Source organism: Trichoderma aggressivum, assembly GCF_033847375.1.
Source record: "Trichoderma aggressivum f. europaeum strain CBS 100526 chromosome Unknown scaffold_028, whole genome shotgun sequence".
NCBI classification, from domain to species: domain Eukaryota; kingdom Fungi; phylum Ascomycota; class Sordariomycetes; order Hypocreales; family Hypocreaceae; genus Trichoderma; species Trichoderma aggressivum.
Window position 1 is genome coordinate 132317 of NW_026946394.1, and position 18095 is coordinate 150411.

Sequence of the window (18095 nt, forward strand, 5' to 3'; positions counted from 1 at the left end):
ATTGGTGACTTGGCTTGAAGAGGAAGAAACAAGGGGAGCAAAAAAAGAAAAGCATATTATATCAGGCCGAGACAATGATATAACTGCACTTCACCCGCCCTGCTGACTGGCTTACTTTCTCGGGATTCAAAACAACAAGTGTCCCCCCCCCAGCTCTTCTTATTTAACTCACGCATTTCTTCTTTATAATTTGTCGACGTCTCCTTCACCACATTCTGTTCCTCCAGCTTCTCTTGTCTATTCAACAAAGAGTCTTCGACATGGCTCCGACTTCTAGATCTAGCAAAGTAAGGCCGTCGGACGTGGCAGCCGACACCAAGAGGAACTTCATACCTCTTGTCAAGGCCAAATACTCCGAGGTGTTTCCTCCATATTCTATCCTCTACCGGCAACCTACGGTGCAGCTTGATATCCCCCGCCGGAAGGCGACTACTCGTCCTCCGGTGTTTCGAGTAGAATATGGCGATCCTGTCATGAGAGCCATCTACTATGCCGCCATGGATAGTGAGTCTAGTGAGGCGGCAGGGGGTCCGAGAATTCGGATTCCCTTCATCTGCGCCGCCAATGAGCGTCGTCCTGGGGGAGACTGGGAGACTGGCTGCTCCGGCTACGAGGAGAGGCTTTGTCGACGAAGCAACCTCTCAGCTACGTTGAGCACCCCATGGCCGACGGTGGGAGAGGTGTCCCACTATCCGATTCCCACTCCTGGGGGCATTCTCTCTGACTCGGTGGTTGTTTGCCGTGGACCTCACGAGCGGTACGAACAGCTCGATCGCTGGTTTGATCTGCCAGTCATCTCCGTCGCCCCAACAAGATGGCCCAAGCTCACAGAGAACGGGACCAAATATTCTTTTTCGGCAGAGAAGGACATGATTCGAGAAAAAATCCGTGGCGCCCTTCGGATTTGTCTATACAACAACTACGATCGGGTAGTGATTGGCGACTTTGGCCTCGGCAATGGCTACCGCAACCCACCCAAGGAACTCGCTGAGATTTGGCGGGACATCTTCCTCTTTGATCCCGACCTCCGCGGTCAGTTCTCATATGTCATTTTCGTCTTTGAGGATCCCGCACAGAGCACGACTCGCCTGATCCACGAAGAGATGCGGAAGAAGGACCAAAAGAGCAGCGGCGTGTCGAAGCCAAAGATGCCCCTTGGCCCTGGTGGTAACGGCCCTACCGACATGGACATCTTCGAGGGCGTCTTTGACCCTACAGAGATTGAGCATGTTCTTTGCCGACCAGACCCCCGATACGCACTTGACATGATCACTTCGTGACGTTTCTTCCGCCATCTTTGCAAGGATGACGGCTATGGACCAGCTGCGAGGACGGGGACATAACTCAGCGACAACGCACATGGGTTTCACTGGCTTTGCAACGCTAAGTAAAGCCCTCCTGCCGCCACCCCCTTTCTCTGTTCTCTGTTCCTCTCCTAGCTTGAATTTCATCATGGGCGGGTCATCAAAAGAGGGGGGAGGGCTGCTTTAGTTTGCTATGGGCGGTATTGTTTGTCTTTCTTATTTGTTCGGGCATTTTTTTGTCTTCTCTTCTTCGAGTGGAGAAGGGCGTCAATGTCTGGGGCTGGGACACCATGGAGGTTGGTTCATTATGGGCTTGGATGGACGGGCTAAACTGTTACGGATATCACATATTGGGACGAGGTCTTTTTTTTTCCCGGGTTGTTTCCTGTCTCTCTCTCTTTTTTTTTTTTTTTTTTTTTTTTTTTTACCTTTTCATGCTGCATAGAGTCATCTCGCGTGTGCCATGGGTTGCTGCTAGTGCAGTTTAGTATTGGCGGGCTGTGTGAAAGCACCCTGGAAGGTTTTTTCTTTTCTTTTCTTTTCTTTTCTTTTTTTCCTTTTTTCCAGCTGCTATTGAGGTGCGGTGTGAAACCTGGACAGGCGACTCTCATATTTATTCCCCCCAAGAATCTAAGATGCTATTGGATTAAATCACTCACTAGGCATCAAAATTTGGTGACAGAGGAAAGACAGCTGACATCAGACCCCCATCGCTGGCTGAGACATGAAATGGCACTACGGCAAAAAGGGCGATTAAGGTGTCAACCAACTTTTGGGGGCCGGCGTCTACAATTACTTCCACACATACGAGTAGATGACTTGACGCTTTTCTCTCCTCGCTTCTGCATGAGTTGCCTGTCTTCAATGGCCGCCAGTAGAATCTCAAAATGCTGGTATAAATACGAACTCAGACCCCCGACGCAGCAGTTTACAAAAGTCCATGTATGTGGGCAACCTCCCCAGACACGGGCTATTATTGAACTGCAAAGTCGAGTGAGACCGTCGCAATGAGCCAAAAAAAAAAAAAACCACAGTCGGGACATGTCCACTGGGCGTTCCGGAGACCCGCGACAGACTAACGGGTTTGCTCGAAATTCTTATTATTAGACGCCACACCCCTCACCCCGGGAGTTCCTTGCATGCGTCAGACGGCCGAGAAGTTGAAACCGGTGAAAGCTGGATGGGATGGGTGAGGCGCTAAAAAGTCGTGGTCTCTGTGATTCGCGGCTAACACGATCTACAGATAGTTCCATTGCCGAGACGCTATACCCAGGCATTTGATGACCGTTTGTTGACTCAGAATGCCGCTGGGTGCTGCAGGAGCATTGAGACACAAGGATCATTAACCCTCTGTCAAAGGAGAGCCCGACGAAAAGCCTCTGGGGGGGAGTGTGGAAGGGCGTGGTTTACTCAAACGGAGGAGGCATGGGGTCGCCCAGCCCTTCCCTTCCCCATACGGAGGAGCCACATGCCCATCGCCGACCTCGTTTCTCAATTCTCACCAATCTCACAAGTCGATTGGCCCTCTCAGAATCAATAGCCATGGGTCACTAGTCATGGAAAGCGGTCCCCTTTCCCCAAATTGCTGCCACTCAGCCGCAATTTTTTTGCCACCCTAAAAAAAAAAAAAGGAAATCAAGCAGCCTGGCAGCATCTGAATCTCCCTCACCCCGCCAGAAGGCTTCTTGGGAAGCTCTGCCTTTTGAAAACCATGTTACTGGGGCAGGGATTGCGGAACTCGCCCGTTGCCGGATCTTTGGCGCCTGCTCTGTGGCATCCATGCCATGATGCTTGAAGTGTCAAAAGCTGCGGCCGTTGGGACATGGGAAACCGGTGTTGTACTCTGTCTGTACAAGTATAAGTCGTCTGATGAGTGCTATTCTAGTCCCAACCCTGCGGCCGCATCAAAGCCTGTCCTGCCTTGTCTACGTCGTTGGCGAAGGCGTACGGAGTACTACAAGTATCGTGCCTGTACAGTACGAGGGACGCCTGCCTGGACAACGTGTGCCTGGTGTGGCCAAGTACATACGGAGCCGGCTCCGGATTTATCACGAGGTGCCAAGGATTGGGCATCTCTCTTGCTTGGCCATTCATCCTGGCAACATGGGCAATCGAAATATTGCTCCGAGTATTTTGTAGACTGCTGGGAGCGTTTACATTCGCATTCGTCACTCGCTTTTTACTCTTGTCTATCTGTTTCGTGCAAGAGGGCCAAAGACTTGGCAACACCGCAATCACATCACCTAATACGCTTGCGTGGCTTACAGATTAGCTCTACAGACGTACCGATCTCGACACGTTTGAGCAAGACTCGTAACCAAACTTAGCCGGGAAGCTCAATGGCGACACGTTAGTACACATGGCGCGCATGCATGTACACATCGTCAAGGCCCATATACACCCCCTTTTTTCGGTGCTTTTCTTGCGAGGAACAGGCAAAAGGCAGAAAAAAAAAGGAGGCATACCATGTAACTGCTGCTAGAAGCACGATTCTCGATCAATGACAAAGCAAAGGTGACATGTCGCCTGGATCACACCCATCAGTAACACCCTCGATAGGCTCAATCCGTCGCCCGTTCCTGGGTCTTTGACGGGCGAGTGTGCCGGGGTCAGCGAGAAGCACCGTCAACTTTTTACTGTCACTGCTACTACATACTACATCATGCGGAAGTAATACTACATGCTACATGTACATGGCAGCCTGTCATTCGCTTCCTTGGAAATGCACGATCGCTTTCCATACGAAAAGTGGGAAAAGTGGGATGGGAAAAACAGCATCCTGATCATCGTTCTTCTTTCTCCCCTCCCCCCGTCCCCAAAACGGGGTTAGGTTACCCAAATCGGCACCCCAGGCACAACAAGGCTGCGGGCAAAGGGGGATCTTTTTGCGATTCGTATTTCCATACGTTGCTATAAACTGGGCGGGAGAGGTCGTCGTTTTGCTTTCCTACGGGTGTGATATGTCTCTCTCTATCTGGCACTCTATATCGAAGAGCTGTGTTGAAGATATGGGGTTGTCGCGTTGTTTGTTTTTGGCAGCGAGGGCGAGCAAATTGATGGGGACCGGGGGGGAGAGAAGCCGATGCTGCATATACTAGGAGCATTTGGAAACTCGATGGAAACCGGGCTTCGGGCCATTAGCCTGTGGGCTTAGCCGTGCGTCTTGGGAATTTTGGGCCGTGTTGGTGGTTCGACGGATAGTTCGGTTTTGAGACAAGGCCAGGCCAACTAATCAGTCAATGTCTGTCTTTTGGCCTTTTGTTGCTCAATCTCTTTCCCAAGACAGGAGGGGGATTCAGTGTCTCAACCTGACCAACGGAAAAGAAAAGAAAAGAAAAGAAAAGAAACCCGCAGCCATTGACAGGGAAAAGCAAAGAGAAAAAAGGATGGAATTTGTTGTTTAGAGTTCAGCTTGCCATCTGACTGTTCATCAACCTGAAACGGACCCGGCGCTCAGGTCTGTGTGTCTGTCTTGTCACCACCACCATCACCATCACCATCACCATGTTCACCAACACAGACACAGACACAGACACAGACACACATCAAAAGGGCTGAGAAATTCCAAATTCAGCCCCCGGCAAGGCAATGTGTCTACGGCCCTTTTTTTTTTTTTTCTTTCGTGGTGGGTTTTCAAGTTGATTAATATGCCACGATTGATGGGGGGACCCTTGCCTTGCCCTATTTTGCTAGTGCGGATGCGGATGCATTGCATGTAACGTTTTTGTTACGGTAGCATCGGCCGTTCTTTTGGGCATTCTTTTTGATACATGCCGATACCGTTGGGGCGGGCGGATGGGCGAAAATTGGGAGCAGGGCCTTTGTTATTTCCTTGCAAGTACGGAGTACTTTTCGGGACCGAGACAAAAAAAAAAAACTTACACACCGTAGACCAGGTGTTTTGCTCCTCGTCTCCCTTCCAAGTTGGTGCAAAGTAATTAAACATGCTTGCATTTGAAATGAAATGATTCCAAGACACGCCATGCATGTTCATAAAAAAGAGGGAGAAAGAGAGAGCACAAACTATCTGCAGGGGAAAAAAAAATGACGTTATTAATACATACACAAACTGTGTTGCAATTCAAACATGTGATTTCTATTTCCACATCGATTTTTAGTAATGCTCGATTTTTCGGACATTAAAGCAAATGACCCGTTTTTGTGCCAGCGCTTCTTTTTTTGGTTGTTGTTGTTGTTGTTGTTGTTGTTGTTGTTGTCGTATCAATGTTACCCAAAAGCGTGCGCCTTATATATAGTGACATCCCCCCGTGCCAGCGACCAAACGACGTGCTCTTCTCACTTTGCGAGAAGCTGGAAACTGAGAACAAACCGCCATCGTTTGATGTTGACAGCTTGGGTTAAAAACTACTGCTGCTACCAGTAGGACGGCCTCAGTCCCGCAAAGTTGGCCATTACGGCGGTTGCCTCGCCCTCGCCCTCTTTCTTTCGCTGTCCGCTCAACTATTGGCAAAGCAGGATTAGCATCTGATAGAAACACAAGTAAAATAAAGAAAAATCAGTAGACGTACCTCGAGCTGAACCCCCCGGTGAATGTGCACAAGCCAGTCGACGTAGCTCTTCGCCTCGTTGTTTCGATCCTCGACCAGCATTCGCGCAAACTCATATTCGGCGCCGTCAAGTCCCTGGCGCGCCAATTGTATAGTCATGCCCTTGGATCCCCTCAGAGACTTCAAGAACTCGATAATGTTGCGAACCTGGGCACTGAGATGAGTTTCCAAAACCGGCAGTGAAGACGTATAGGCATCCAAGCTCTTGAGTGTGTCGTGACCCTCCCCAAAGAGGTCGCTTATCAGGTTTGGCGATGTCTGGGAGTGGAACCAGAGCAAGCACTGCTGTCCGTTATCAACCAGATAGACACCACCAGGCTCGACGCGTGAAAACGACGTTCGAACCGACGGAGGCATCTTGAGATGGCCAGTTTCGGGGTCGGCAAAGCCTTCTTCGGGTTGGAGATTGTGAAGAGCAATCATTCTGGGGTAGAGATACAGATTAAGCTCCAACGCGCCCATGCTTCGAACCATGCGCATGTCATGAACCCTCCGATCCGAGTTCTCGATGCCGCCCTTGAACGCTCTGCACTTCAAGAGGCCCAGCATGTACATGCAGAATTCCTTGAGCCTTTCGGGCATAACAAGCTGGCTCGGCGGAAACTGGTTAGCCGAATGCTTTTTGTAGTAGGCCATGATGTCAATTGTTCGCTCCGTCAGCCAGTTCCGGACGTCGAGGAGGTTGCTCGACGTGGTTGCGAGCTTGGTGCCGGCCTCCTTTGCCAAGATACCGACAACGGCGTCTTGGTCGACAAACTTCAAGCACTGCCGAATAGCCTGCTCCCTGGTGCTGGATTCTTTAGAGGTATCGCTGACGCTGGCAATCACGTTGGAGCATCGCACACGCCGTTGCCCGGAAGCGGCCGTGTAGAGGAGAGCGGTCTGGAAATGGGCATCCAGCTTCGGATCCAGCTTTCCGTCGTAGCTAAATGATACGCCGAGCGCCTTGTCCGCATCAATGACGCCGATTTCCAAGTCGGCGCCAAAGGTGTGCTGGACAAAGTTGCCGTGGTATGCCGACACTTGCAGTCCATTAGAGCAGCGCACCTTCATCAATCCCTGGAAGCCCGTTTCTCGTGTAATGGCATGCGTAATCTCCATCGACAACTTGGCACCATCCCGCGGAGCGATGAAGTTGGGGAAGTAAAAAGTCTCGCCACCAGTCGTGGCAGCAACATGCCCTACTGTGGCAATGTCAAGATAGCCGCCAGACGGCGCAGCAAGGAAGAAGTCGACACCAATTCCAGACGAGGCCATCTTTTCAGCCACCTTCTTCCACGCGGGATGCTCCGTCGTGTACATCTTCTTATCCATCTCGCCACCAGGATGGTTGCCGTCATCGCGCATGAACAATCTACCAGGACCCCAGGTTGATAAGCTCGAGCCAGAGCACACCACTTTACCTCCAGTGGCCTCTAGCGCAGCTACGGCGGCATTGAGAGTGGCAAGCAGGGCAGGCTCGGGGTTTTTGATGTCGGAAAACATCTCGGGAAGGCGGGTTAAGAGAGAGGTGATGACAGCCTTTGACTCATACGGGTCGACGAAGAGTCCCTCGCCGAGAGGGAGGAAAGGGTCTTCCAAGTCGGGCATGATCATCATGTGTGCTTGGTCAAGATTCGGCTGGTTTCACGATTAGCAAGCCAATTTCAATTCATCAAATCGTTCCATTAATGCACTCACGTTAATGTTGTAAAAGTGAATGTCCTTGTCGTATGTGATGAAGCCGACCTTGGCTCCCTCGGGTATCCTTCGCTTTGGCTCACTGCTTTCATCCTTTTCCTCATCATTGCCCCCATACAGGGCCGCAAGAATGCCTTCACAGAATGTCTCCATGAAGCCCTTGTTATACGATTCCTGGGTGACGTCGATGACGAATAACCATCGGAGGCCAACGGGCTCCCTGGTCCAGTACTCCTTGGGAACAACAAACTCGACTGTGCCACGGTGAAGCTCCGCACGCTGGTCCCTGTCTAGGCGCACTCCCTGGGGGCTGATGGCGCAAAAATACTCTGGTGGTGTATCGTTGGGGTATGAGCAGAGGTTGCACACAAACTTGTTGCCGCCAGATCGGAACATCATGAAAGGGTTGATGTATGCTCGGCATCTTCGACAGCGTGGCGGGCCGGCTTCTCCAAAGTCAAGAACAGGGATCTCTGCCTCTCCGGCCTGTAGGGGAGCCAGAGGCTGGATGAGCATGCCCAGGGGCAAGCCAGTTGAGTGTAGGCCCTCGGACGTAGTTGGGATGTTGTTGAGCGTGAGTCGGGTATATTTGGGGGAGGCATTGCCTTGGTCGAAAGCAACAAACGACGTCGTCGCCGGCGGAGGAACATGGCGCTCAAAGGTCGGGTATACGTTCTTGTTGAAGTGCTCCTGGATCGAGTCCCTGGCAGCCGGTATGCTTGGCATGTCCTCTGCCGAGACCTGGCCGGCACCAGCTGAGCCTATAGGTGTAGCGGCATCGGCGGAGCCAGAGCCAAACCTCGATGCGAATTCGGCTTGCGACACGGGGGCCGAGGGGGTGAATGGAGAGACGGGCGCTGGGAACTGGCCGGGATTGGCCATCTGAGGCGTGCCCATAGGACTGGCCAGAGGACTTCCAAACTGCCCCAGAGGAGGAATGCCGCGCGGGCTGTTGACATTGAGGAACTGCTCGGCAGGAGTGCCCGGCGGCATACCATTAAAGGCCTGCGACGAGCCGGTCGGCTCCACGCTGTGGTACGCGTGCCTGTCCTTCTTCTTCCTCCTCGCAGCAGCACCCCCCGCATCCGCGGCCAGGTTCATGCCGCCAAACTGCGCCGCCAGGGCACCATCTTGCGACGGCAACGGAGACCCGGGATAGCTCTGGCCCTGCGGCGGGCCGTAGCCGGGCGTGGGCGGAGGCGGCATGGCCATGGGAGCTTGGTGGCCATACTGAGGAGCGCCATAAGGGCTCTGGGGGGCATACGGCGAAGGAGGCACGGGACTCTGGAACTGAGGAGCGGCCGGGGCGGATGTCTTGTTGGGGTCGTTGGGGTCGAGGGGCTCGCCGTGGCCCAGGGCGTGGTACTGGGTGTAGTCCATTGTGTGGTGCGTGGACGAGGAAGGCTTCGCGGAGGATGAATATGAATCGACAATGTCAATATCAGATCAGACTGATGATGAGGGGTCTTTTTGGGGTGAGACAGCGCAGCAAAGGCAAGGCCAACAAGGAGAAAACGAAAGCGTCAACGACTGGTAAACATGCTCAGCACCGCTTCCATGATCCTCGCTCACAGGCCCGGCTCGCAAAGGTCGTGCACGTCGATCGCGGTGAAGCTGCAAATCGCCAGTGCCTCGGTGGCCTTTTCGCGGTGCTTCGACTTTGTACATTCGTGGCTTTAGAACCTCGTAGCCGCTTGTCTCTGATTGGCTTAGCCTGGTTCGGAGCTCTAGAGGCTTATCGGCTGCTTATCGTGACAAAGGGAAGCCCCGCTTGTATCCCCGTTGGTACCTCTACGTCGGTACCTCTACGTTGGTACAGCGGCCTCCATCGGGTTATTGCACGTGCACGGTCACATGGAGGCGAGCAGCCAGCCATTCCGTGTAAGTCGAAAGATGGAGACGTAGATGTCATGGGAAAAGGCAGGCTGAAGAGCGCAGAGGTTTGCAGTGTCTAGCCGCAGGAGAATGCCGCAGAGAGCCATCGATTTTCGTGGAGCTACTAGACGGCGTTGAAGATGGCTGGAGAGGTCTCCCACGGCCGATATACATTGTACATATGTTGAGCACCACGCCGAGCCAATCCGCTGGAGGCAGGGTCATATTGCATGATAAGCACATTTTTAGGTTCGGCGTCTGGTCCTATGGAACCAGCTCGTTTGCAACTTGAAGTTTTGAGTCTTTTTCTTTTTCTTTTTCTTTTTTTTAAAAAAAAAATCAAATTTTCTCGGATGGAGAATAATTGAAGCCTACCTGTGCTTTCCCAGGCACTCTGATGATTGGATTGGCGTGCCTTGCTTTGCTCGTGGAGAAGTGCTGCAGTCATCAGGCATGACACGACTCGGGGATTTGTGAGTTGTCATTCGATCATAGGCACGGCACCAGGCCATTCTCGATGGCTCGCATAAAACGGAAACGACAGATGTCTCTATCGGATTGAATGTTGGCAATCAACTGATAATTACCTGCTTACTCCTGCACGGTGAATTGTAAAGCGTTGCCAGTACGCAGTAGGGTATGTTACTGGTGAGCGCACCCGCGCACTGGGGCAAGCATCGTGTAAGACTGCGATAGATCTCATGCAGGAGTCTGCATCAATGCCTAGAATTCCGGTTGATGAAGAGGAAATTGTCCCAAATCGACGAGCTTTAAAAAGAGAGCTGTCTGGGTTGGGCACAGCCGGCAAGCTGGTTAGGCTGCGTTGTCGTTGTTGTTGTTGTGGGAGAGAGTCCAAGTGCGGGGATAGGAGAGGTGATGACGGCGTTGCGCGGCCTGGAGATTGCCGCAAAGTAGGGCAAAAAAACAGCTATTCGAGCGAGAAAAAAAGAGGAAAACACAGAATATACGATGGAAGCACCAAATCGGCAAAGTTGAAGCCTGTTATTATCGCCATGCACCGCTGGGATCTCATCTGGGCGGCTGGGTGGTCATTGGACCCTGGAACGGATGACATGACATGGTGCAACGGCGAGCCACAGAGAGGCGGCGTAAAACTGTCGCAAAAGGCAGCTTTGAAACCCGGCAGGACGAGAAAAAAGTTGATTTCGGATGAGAGATGGTCTACCGCAATTCGGTGAGAGCAGCATGGCAAGAAACAGCGGCAGATTTGGCTCCGAAAGTGGCAAAGGTGAGACCATGACAGGACGGTCGGTCGCATGACCATCCGCCACTCCGGCAGCGGGCGGTCTTGGAATCGCGACAGCTCGCCGCAGAGGAGGGATATAATTGCAAAATTGGATGAAATCAATTCGCAAATTGCCAAACTTCACAATGGGCCCAGAAACTATGTGATTGGAAAAGTGGTTGCGAAGCAGGGCGGCGGGAAAGCGTTGCGACGCTCATGTCTGGATAGCTTCACGGTTGGGTCGCGAGCGAAAGCGCGATACTGGGCCAAAAAAGTGACTTTGGCTGCGGACAGCAAAACAGACACCAAGATGCACCGGAGCCTGAATAAAAATAGGCTCGGCGAATAGCCCGAGAAACAGGCATTCGATCTCAACCATTCACAGGGTCACGAACGGGGGGTGCTGTCGCGCAATTCACAATGCGACAACGACCATGGGGGAGCGGACGACGTTGGACCATCTAAAGCGAACCACGTCTCCGGCGACGACCCGCCGACCAGATGGCCTCTTACAACAAACAACGCTACAGCCGCATCGGGCACCAGAGGATTTCTGACGTCAAAGAGCGCAGCAGACAGAAGGGCAAATGGGCAGCTCGAAAAATGACTCACCTTGCCAGGCAAAAGGAGGGCCAGCGAGAAGAAACAAAGCGAGCCGGACAGGAATCTGGCAATCCAAGGTCGGGGGGAGCGGTCGAGCCTCAGATCAGAGGTCGAGGTACACGGCAGACGAGGTGATGTTGGCGCTGGCCAATCAGAAAATTGGTCACGAGGCAAGGGATTATTTTCGCAGCCGAACTGGCGTCGATTTTTACTTTGGAAGCATAAAAGGGCTGTGGGGCCCGTGGCTTCTGGCAGGAGGGCCGGCGAGGGCATGTACCGGTACCTGCAACCGCAAGGTACCGGACACGGCGGGTCGTCATTTGGGGGGGGGTGTGTGTGTGATGTGCTGAGCTGTTGTCCGGGCTGATGTGTGTGGCTGGAGAGGCAATTGGAGGGAGGGAGAAGAGGAGGAGAGGATCGGGGAATTGAGCGCCTGGGTCGAGGTGGTATCGGATTAGCGCGGAGAGCTGTTTCGAGGTGGAACAAGCAAGCCGGCCGCTCAGAAAAGGTTACACACGCAATCAAATCGGGAGGACGGTGATGATGGCGTCGTCCTGATGGCGAATTAGGTCCACTGGTACTATAGTAGACTATATGGTGGGTGAAATTGAATACAAGATGAATACAAGATGAAGATGATATACGATGAAATGAAATGAGCATAAAGATGAATGGATACAGCAATCAATGAAAACAAAGTCAACAGAGAGATGCTGGTATAGGGTGGTGCCTTGAGAGACGTGGGAGGGACATGGGAGAGGAGGACGAGGAGGAGGGGACAGAGAGACGGGAGGCAGAGCGAGAGAGTGAGAGTGTGTGAGGGAGGGAGCACAGACAAGAAGAGATGCCGACGGTTTGAGCCCAGAAGAAGAAAAAAAGTTGTGGCGTTCGCCCTCGGTGCAGGATCGCTTCCCGGCCGGGGAGAGAGGGGCTTGTACCGGTACAAGCGCTAGAAGTCGTTGATGGAAGCAAAAGGTGGTGGTCTGGCCACTGGAGCGCTACTGGACTGGACTCGCTAGTGGGGGCGCCTAGCGGGTGCGGCACACATGGGCATGGGAGAGCAGCAGTGGAAGATGTATGTACATGATCCAGCCCAGCACCGCACAGGCCAACACAGACCACTCCAGGGGACCTCTCTGCTGGAGCTCCCAGTCCAGCACCTCTTAGCTCCAAGGACCTACTGATTGCGGCGCTGGCCCCGCCCCGTATATAAACAAGCCCCATCGCCCTCCCACGCGCCCGACGTCTCGCCTGTGCCCTCTCTCTCGATCTTCATCTGCTCTGCAAAAAGCAATTCTCCAGTCGCGTCAGCTCAGCTTATCAAGACTCTCTCTCTCTCTCTCCCTTTCAAACAAATCACAGTCCAACACGTTTTCTTCGCCCAATCAATCCACCGCCATGCCTCCCAAGAAGACCGAAGGTGCTGCCCCCAAGGCCAAGTCCGGCGCTGCCCACGCCAGCTACCAGGTTAGTTTCACCGTCCGTCGGCCGCATGCCGGCATCTGGCGACGATTTTTCACTTGTGCGGTGTCTTGATTGGAAGCTAATGCGAGGCCGAATGCAGGACATGATTACGGATGCCATTGTTAATGTATGTTGGCAGCCCTCTGTGGCACCAGCGCATCTGTTTGCGCTTTATTTCCCCGTCTTGCCCCCTCCCTTCACCTCTCCTTATCACTGCCCCCCTCCCTCTCATAGCGGCTATCCTCTCTCTCTCTCTCTCCATCACACCGCTCACTCCACGTCGCGTAATGTCCCGTCCCGTCCATTTCTTTTTTGTGCAAACCAACACACGAGGATTGTAAACTGACTTGCTCTCTCTTCGCATCCAACAGCTCAAAGATCGCAATGGTTCTAGGTAAGCAACTTGACCCCATCAGTCGCCCAAACTCATTGGGCAGCAGCCAGTACAAGTAGCTAACAATGTCCCAACAGCCGTCAGTCTCTGAAGAAGTATGTCAAGGCCAACAACACCTTGAACGTTTCGGACAACATGTTCGATTCTCTCTTCAACAAGGCCCTCAAGGCCGGTGTTGAGAAGGGCATCTTTGCCCAGCCCAAGGGCCCCTCTGGAGGCACCAAGCTGGCCAAGAAGAAGCCCGAGGCCAAGAAGGTTGCCGCTCCCAAGAAGGAGAAGGACGCCACTGCTAAGAAGGCCACTACCACCAAGAAGGCCGCCGCCCCCAAGAAGGTCAAGGCAGAGGGCGAGAAGAAGGAAAAGAAGGAGAAGAAGGAGGGCGCTGCCACCAAGAAGGCTGCCGCTCCCAAGAAGGCCACTGCCACCGCTAAGAAGACTAAGGAGGCTCCCGCCAAGGTATGTCTTTGAATCACATCTCATTCTCACTCTTACTCTCATCCTTTTCTAACTCCTCCCCCCATTCAGCCCGAGAAGCCTGAGACCGTTCTGACCAAGACCAAGTCCGGCCGTGTTGCCAAGGCCCAGAAGCCCGCTGCCACCAAGAAGGCCGCACCCAAGAAGGCTGCTGCTCCCAAGAAGGAGAAGGCTGCTGCTGCCGCTCCCGCAGCCGCCGCCGCCACCAAGGCGTAACTGATGTCCTTGGCGTGAGCAAAAGCAGCTTTTCTTTGACTTTTTGTATCCTTGATGAATGTGGCACGGCGTTTTTGGGGTTGCAAATTATTACTACGGGTCGGGCAAGGGAGAGCCTGGGTTGGCTCGGGATTGATTGATTGCTGTTTTGGCGGTGCGCAGGAATGATGTTTGTTTTGATACGCGCACTCTCGGACGCGCTGGGCACGGCATTATCGCACTATATATGTGACTTTCCTGGAATGAGCTCCCCAGTGGGGGGGGGCGGATCACTTATATTTTTTCCCACAAGACTTTTATCTTGTCCGTCCGTGTGCTGTGTTGTAAAGAAAAAACAAAGTTTGCGCGTTTTCAGTTTCTCCGGTGGGCGGATTACTGTGGGCAAAACAACATGAGCGTCACGGTATCTGAGGGATTTGGTGTTTGTTTGCTGTAATAGTATTATAGGAAAACATATAGACTTCAATTGTACAATTCATACAACTCACATGCAGCATCTTTGACTAAATATACGAACTGCGACCTCACTTTAGTTTGCAATTCCCCCCAAAAGGGAGCGATGAAAGGAGCCCAACAGTCTGTGTTTTTGCTACGGTACGAAGCTTGGTACAGCTTGCGCCACCAGTACGCGTAGCGAGATCAATATTACGGGGGAGAGCTTGACAGAGACGGAGGGGCGCATTGCAGTCCAGTGCTATTCCGGGCCATTGTTTTCTCCACGGGCCGTCGAACCAAATATAGATGCTGCGGTTGTAAGAACCGAAAAGGATCGATGAAACGCTGCGAAATCCGTCTCTCCGTTTTGGACCTGTCGTCAGCTTTGCGCAAAATGGCATGTTCGCTAATACGGAGGAGAACATGGGGCCTGAAGAACGCCCAAAGTTGCTCCAGGGCTTGCAAAGAGCCGCTAAGCCAGTAATTTCGTAGTGGCAGCGCTCAGCCTCGTCTGGTTGGTCACCATGACGTTGCCGCAGGCCCTTCCAAATGGGTTTGGCTCAAGGGTTCTGGGGCAGAGAAAGATGGGATGGCAGGTACTTGTACTTGTTTCTGCTGCTGGATGCACAGCATTGGCGTCGTGTCTGTACAAGAGCCGTCACCGACTGGGCCTCTTCTACCTGCAGCTTCCGGGCTCACCACCCGTCCACCGTATTTACACAATGCCCTCCAGCTCTGTTACGAAGCGCCTGACGGTAGGTACCTGTACGGTATTACATGGAATTATAGGACATCAAGATGCCATGGATGTGCTACCAGGCCGATGCGCAAGGCTCGTAGCACTGAGCATGCCGTGTGCCTGCGGCTCGCTGCCACGTCGACGCAGCACGGAGTGACCCGGGCCAAGCCCCGTGTGAAGCAGTTAATTTTGCTGCCTCAGAGCATCACCATCCACTCCGTCCGTCGACAATTTGCCCCTTGCAGCCTTTTGCCTCTGCCTAGCAGGTCTAGGTACCGTATTCCCTTAGTAAGTGCCGTTTCTTCGGGGTCTCCATGCCCTTTCAATGCCGACTTGGGCATGACGCCTTGTCCTCCGCAATCCCCGTAGGTACTCGTACATACTTGGCTCGGGGGTCACCAGACGTTGCCTCAACCGTCAGCGAATCTCGTCAGCGCATCCCGCCATGGCCGGCCGCATCAGGAACACGCGGTACCTGCCGAGAACAGCTGGCTGGCCCGTGCGAGCACCATTAGCACCTGGGACCATGTGCAGGCAGGGCAGGGCTGTGATGCCGCGATACCTGCGGCCGTGCTCCTGCGTAGCTGAGCCCCCAGGTATCTCCTTAACTCGGCATGGGACACCCCTCATTGAGGCACTTGTAGCTGTACCACCACCTGGACGTACCTTCCTGTAGCTCACCCCTTCGCAAGGGACAGCCTAACCGATTCTTCCGAAACGACTCACTTCCATATTTTTGCTCCCTGGGCCGCACGATTGTTAAGCCAGACACGGTTTCATATTTCCTGTCAACATCGAAGATTTGTTTTTTTCTTTGACGCTGGAAGATGGCGGACGGGCTGTCTCTCTTCCTGTCGTGACCGAAGGGAATAGAGGATACTATACAAGAAGCCCTCCCAGCCAACCATACAAAACCATATTATACGGATCCTACCCACTGGCCTTAGTAGACCGTTGCCCGTCAACGATGGCGTCGTCATCGAACCCCTTCCGCAAGAGTGCGACACAGCACACGGAGAGCCGTTTCCCTCCAATCGACTCTATAGATGCCGCCCAGCTGTTCCCGCCCCCGAAAACGAGCTTCCGCGACGAAAACACCCCTCCGGCCGCGCAGTCTCCGGCCGTTGACGCAAACAAGGCCAAGGTCGTCAAGAAGGTCCGCGTCCTGTCACCGCCTCCCCGGTCGCCCGACTCACCAGAGTGGACGGCGAGCTACTTTGGCTCTGCCGCCCACGCGTATGCACAAGAACAAGATCCCTTCAACAATGTCGACAACGATTGGGACAATGCAACCGCTACCCCACCTCCTCAGCCGGCCCTTCCGCAGGGGCGGCACCCGTTGACGGCGGCAGAGATGCAGAGGCCGGTTCAGACGGTGGCCAATCCGTTCAGCAAGAAGAAGACCCAGGACGCTGGGAATCAGGATGAGCTAAAGGAGGCTGCAAGAGACGAGGGCGAGGTGTTGAAGGCGGCGCAGTCTGCGAGGCGGTCCCTGAACGTGGATTCGTTCAAGCGGCTGCTGATGACGGGGGCCACGAGCCCGCCCAGCTCTCCGCTCCCAAAGGACTCTTTCGATCATAACCAGGCGGACCAGCCTAAGCTTACGCCGGACATCTCAAATACTGCTTCTACAAACAAGGAGAAAAAGGCTCCTCCGCCTCCTCCTAGCTCACGTCACGGCAAGGTGATTAAACCAGGGCAGAGCGTCACTGGCATCGAGAGCCCTGTCACCAGCCCTAAAGAAAAACCGGCCGAGCCAGTCGTATCCAAGCCCGAGTCACCACCCCGACCGGTGTTGTCTCGAGAGAGCTCGTCTAGCAGTTCTTCCTCAGAAGAGGAGGAGCCTGTTGAGATCGACACCCACCCTCCCGCACTCACGGCCAGCCCAGATCAAATTGATACTTCGGTATCACCCCCCAACAATGCCAAGAAGCCTCTACCAACCCCGCCACCGAGAAGGCAGCCTCGGATTGAGGTGAAAACAGGTGCCCCGGAGTCGAAAGAGAATGAACCACCTCCACGGACATCCATGGAATCGATGCCATCAAGAACAAACAGCGTTCGCCACAGCGCTCATGCGCCGGCGCCTCCACCGCCTCGAAGGACTACATCGGGCTCGAGGCAACCAGGCACTCCGCAATCATCCACCTTCATTCACCCTCCCGACTTGGACACCCCAAGGACTTCGATGGACTCGGCCAGACCCATGGCCCCCCCTCCGCCTCCCACGCGCAATCCCTCCACCCGCCGACCTCAAAGCTTATACGGCCTGGAGTCTTCTTCTCAACGACGAGGTTTAGCTGAGATCAAGCCGCGAGACGGGGTGGCGCCCCCTCCGCCGCCGTCAAGGATACGGGGCAGCAGCCAGAGCAGCGCGGACGGGCCATCCGGACGTGCGAGCTTGGACTCGGCCAGGAAACCGAGGACGTCTGCAGACGAGTTTGGCGATCTCGATGCACAGCACAGTAGCCAAAGCGTGGATATTCTCGCCGACCTCGAATCGCTGCAGAGGGAAGTTGATGCCTTGCGAGGGAGGATGAATTGACGCTAAAAAGAAAGAAGAAGAAAAAAACAACTTTCCTCATGCCTCCTTTGTGGATATACACAGTGGATTTTTGGACAAGGAGAGAGGAAGATGTAAATGTGATACCAGAGGGGGAATAACATTAGAGGAGTGAGACGGAAAGGGAAATGACATTCAATGGAGTCCGCTGTATAGTATATATGGGAGGCGTTGACTATTCTTTTTTTTTTTTTTTTTTTTTTTTTTTGCACAGCTTGGGAATGCCGATACGAAGATTTTGTGGTTTTTTGCAACTTCTTTTTCCTTTCTTTCTTTTTGTTTGTTTATACAGAATAGCGTCTGGACTGTGGTGCGGCCCAAGTTGTAGCATCGATGTGGCTTTTTATTTGTTCTACTGTAGTTGAATAGGTACATTGTGAAATCTCTCCATTTTGGATTGCGAATTGCCCGTGAAGTCAATTGCTTTTTGTCTTCATCGATAAAAAAAATGCCGTGTTATTAGTATTCCATCCCTTTTACCCTAAGAATTTGTCGGCTGTCTAGATGGCGCCCCTTTAACGTCCCAATTAACGC

General features: G+C 53.3%; 5 protein-coding genes across 5 annotated transcripts; 4 read left to right on the forward strand and 1 right to left on the reverse strand.

The window, feature by feature from the left end:
* Positions 1–260: 260 nt before the first annotated feature.
* Positions 261–1280, forward strand: Triagg1_6825 (uncharacterized protein; the record flags this gene model as incomplete). Its single annotated transcript, XM_062901492.1, has 1 exon — positions 261–1280. The coding sequence occupies one exon, from the start codon at positions 261–263 to the stop codon at positions 1278–1280; it is 1020 nt and encodes a 339-aa protein (XP_062754153.1).
* A 4398-nt stretch (positions 1281–5678) lies between these two features.
* Positions 5679–8932, reverse strand: Triagg1_6826 (uncharacterized protein; the record flags this gene model as incomplete). The annotated part of the gene is made up of 3 exons (XM_062901493.1): positions 5679–5765; positions 5834–7492; positions 7553–8932. The coding sequence occupies 3 exons, from the start codon at positions 8930–8932 to the stop codon at positions 5679–5681; spliced, it is 3126 nt and encodes a 1041-aa protein (XP_062754154.1).
* A 1508-nt stretch (positions 8933–10440) lies between these two features.
* Triagg1_6827 (uncharacterized protein) lies at positions 10441–11280 on the forward strand (the record flags this gene model as incomplete). The annotated part of the gene is made up of 3 exons (XM_062901494.1): positions 10441–10622; positions 10692–10947; positions 11023–11280. 3 exons carry the CDS (start codon positions 10441–10443, stop codon positions 11278–11280), a joined length of 696 nt encoding a protein of 231 aa, XP_062754155.1.
* A 1394-nt stretch (positions 11281–12674) lies between these two features.
* Positions 12675–13824, forward strand: Triagg1_6828 (uncharacterized protein; the record flags this gene model as incomplete). The annotated part of the gene is made up of 5 exons (XM_062901496.1): positions 12675–12743; positions 12841–12867; positions 13112–13134; positions 13212–13590; positions 13660–13824. 5 exons carry the CDS (start codon positions 12675–12677, stop codon positions 13822–13824), a joined length of 663 nt encoding a protein of 220 aa, XP_062754156.1.
* A 2141-nt stretch (positions 13825–15965) lies between these two features.
* Positions 15966–17543, forward strand: Triagg1_6829 (uncharacterized protein; the record flags this gene model as incomplete). Its single annotated transcript, XM_062901497.1, has 1 exon — positions 15966–17543. The coding sequence occupies one exon, from the start codon at positions 15966–15968 to the stop codon at positions 17541–17543; it is 1578 nt and encodes a 525-aa protein (XP_062754157.1).
* Between the last annotated feature and the right edge of the window lie 552 nt (positions 17544–18095).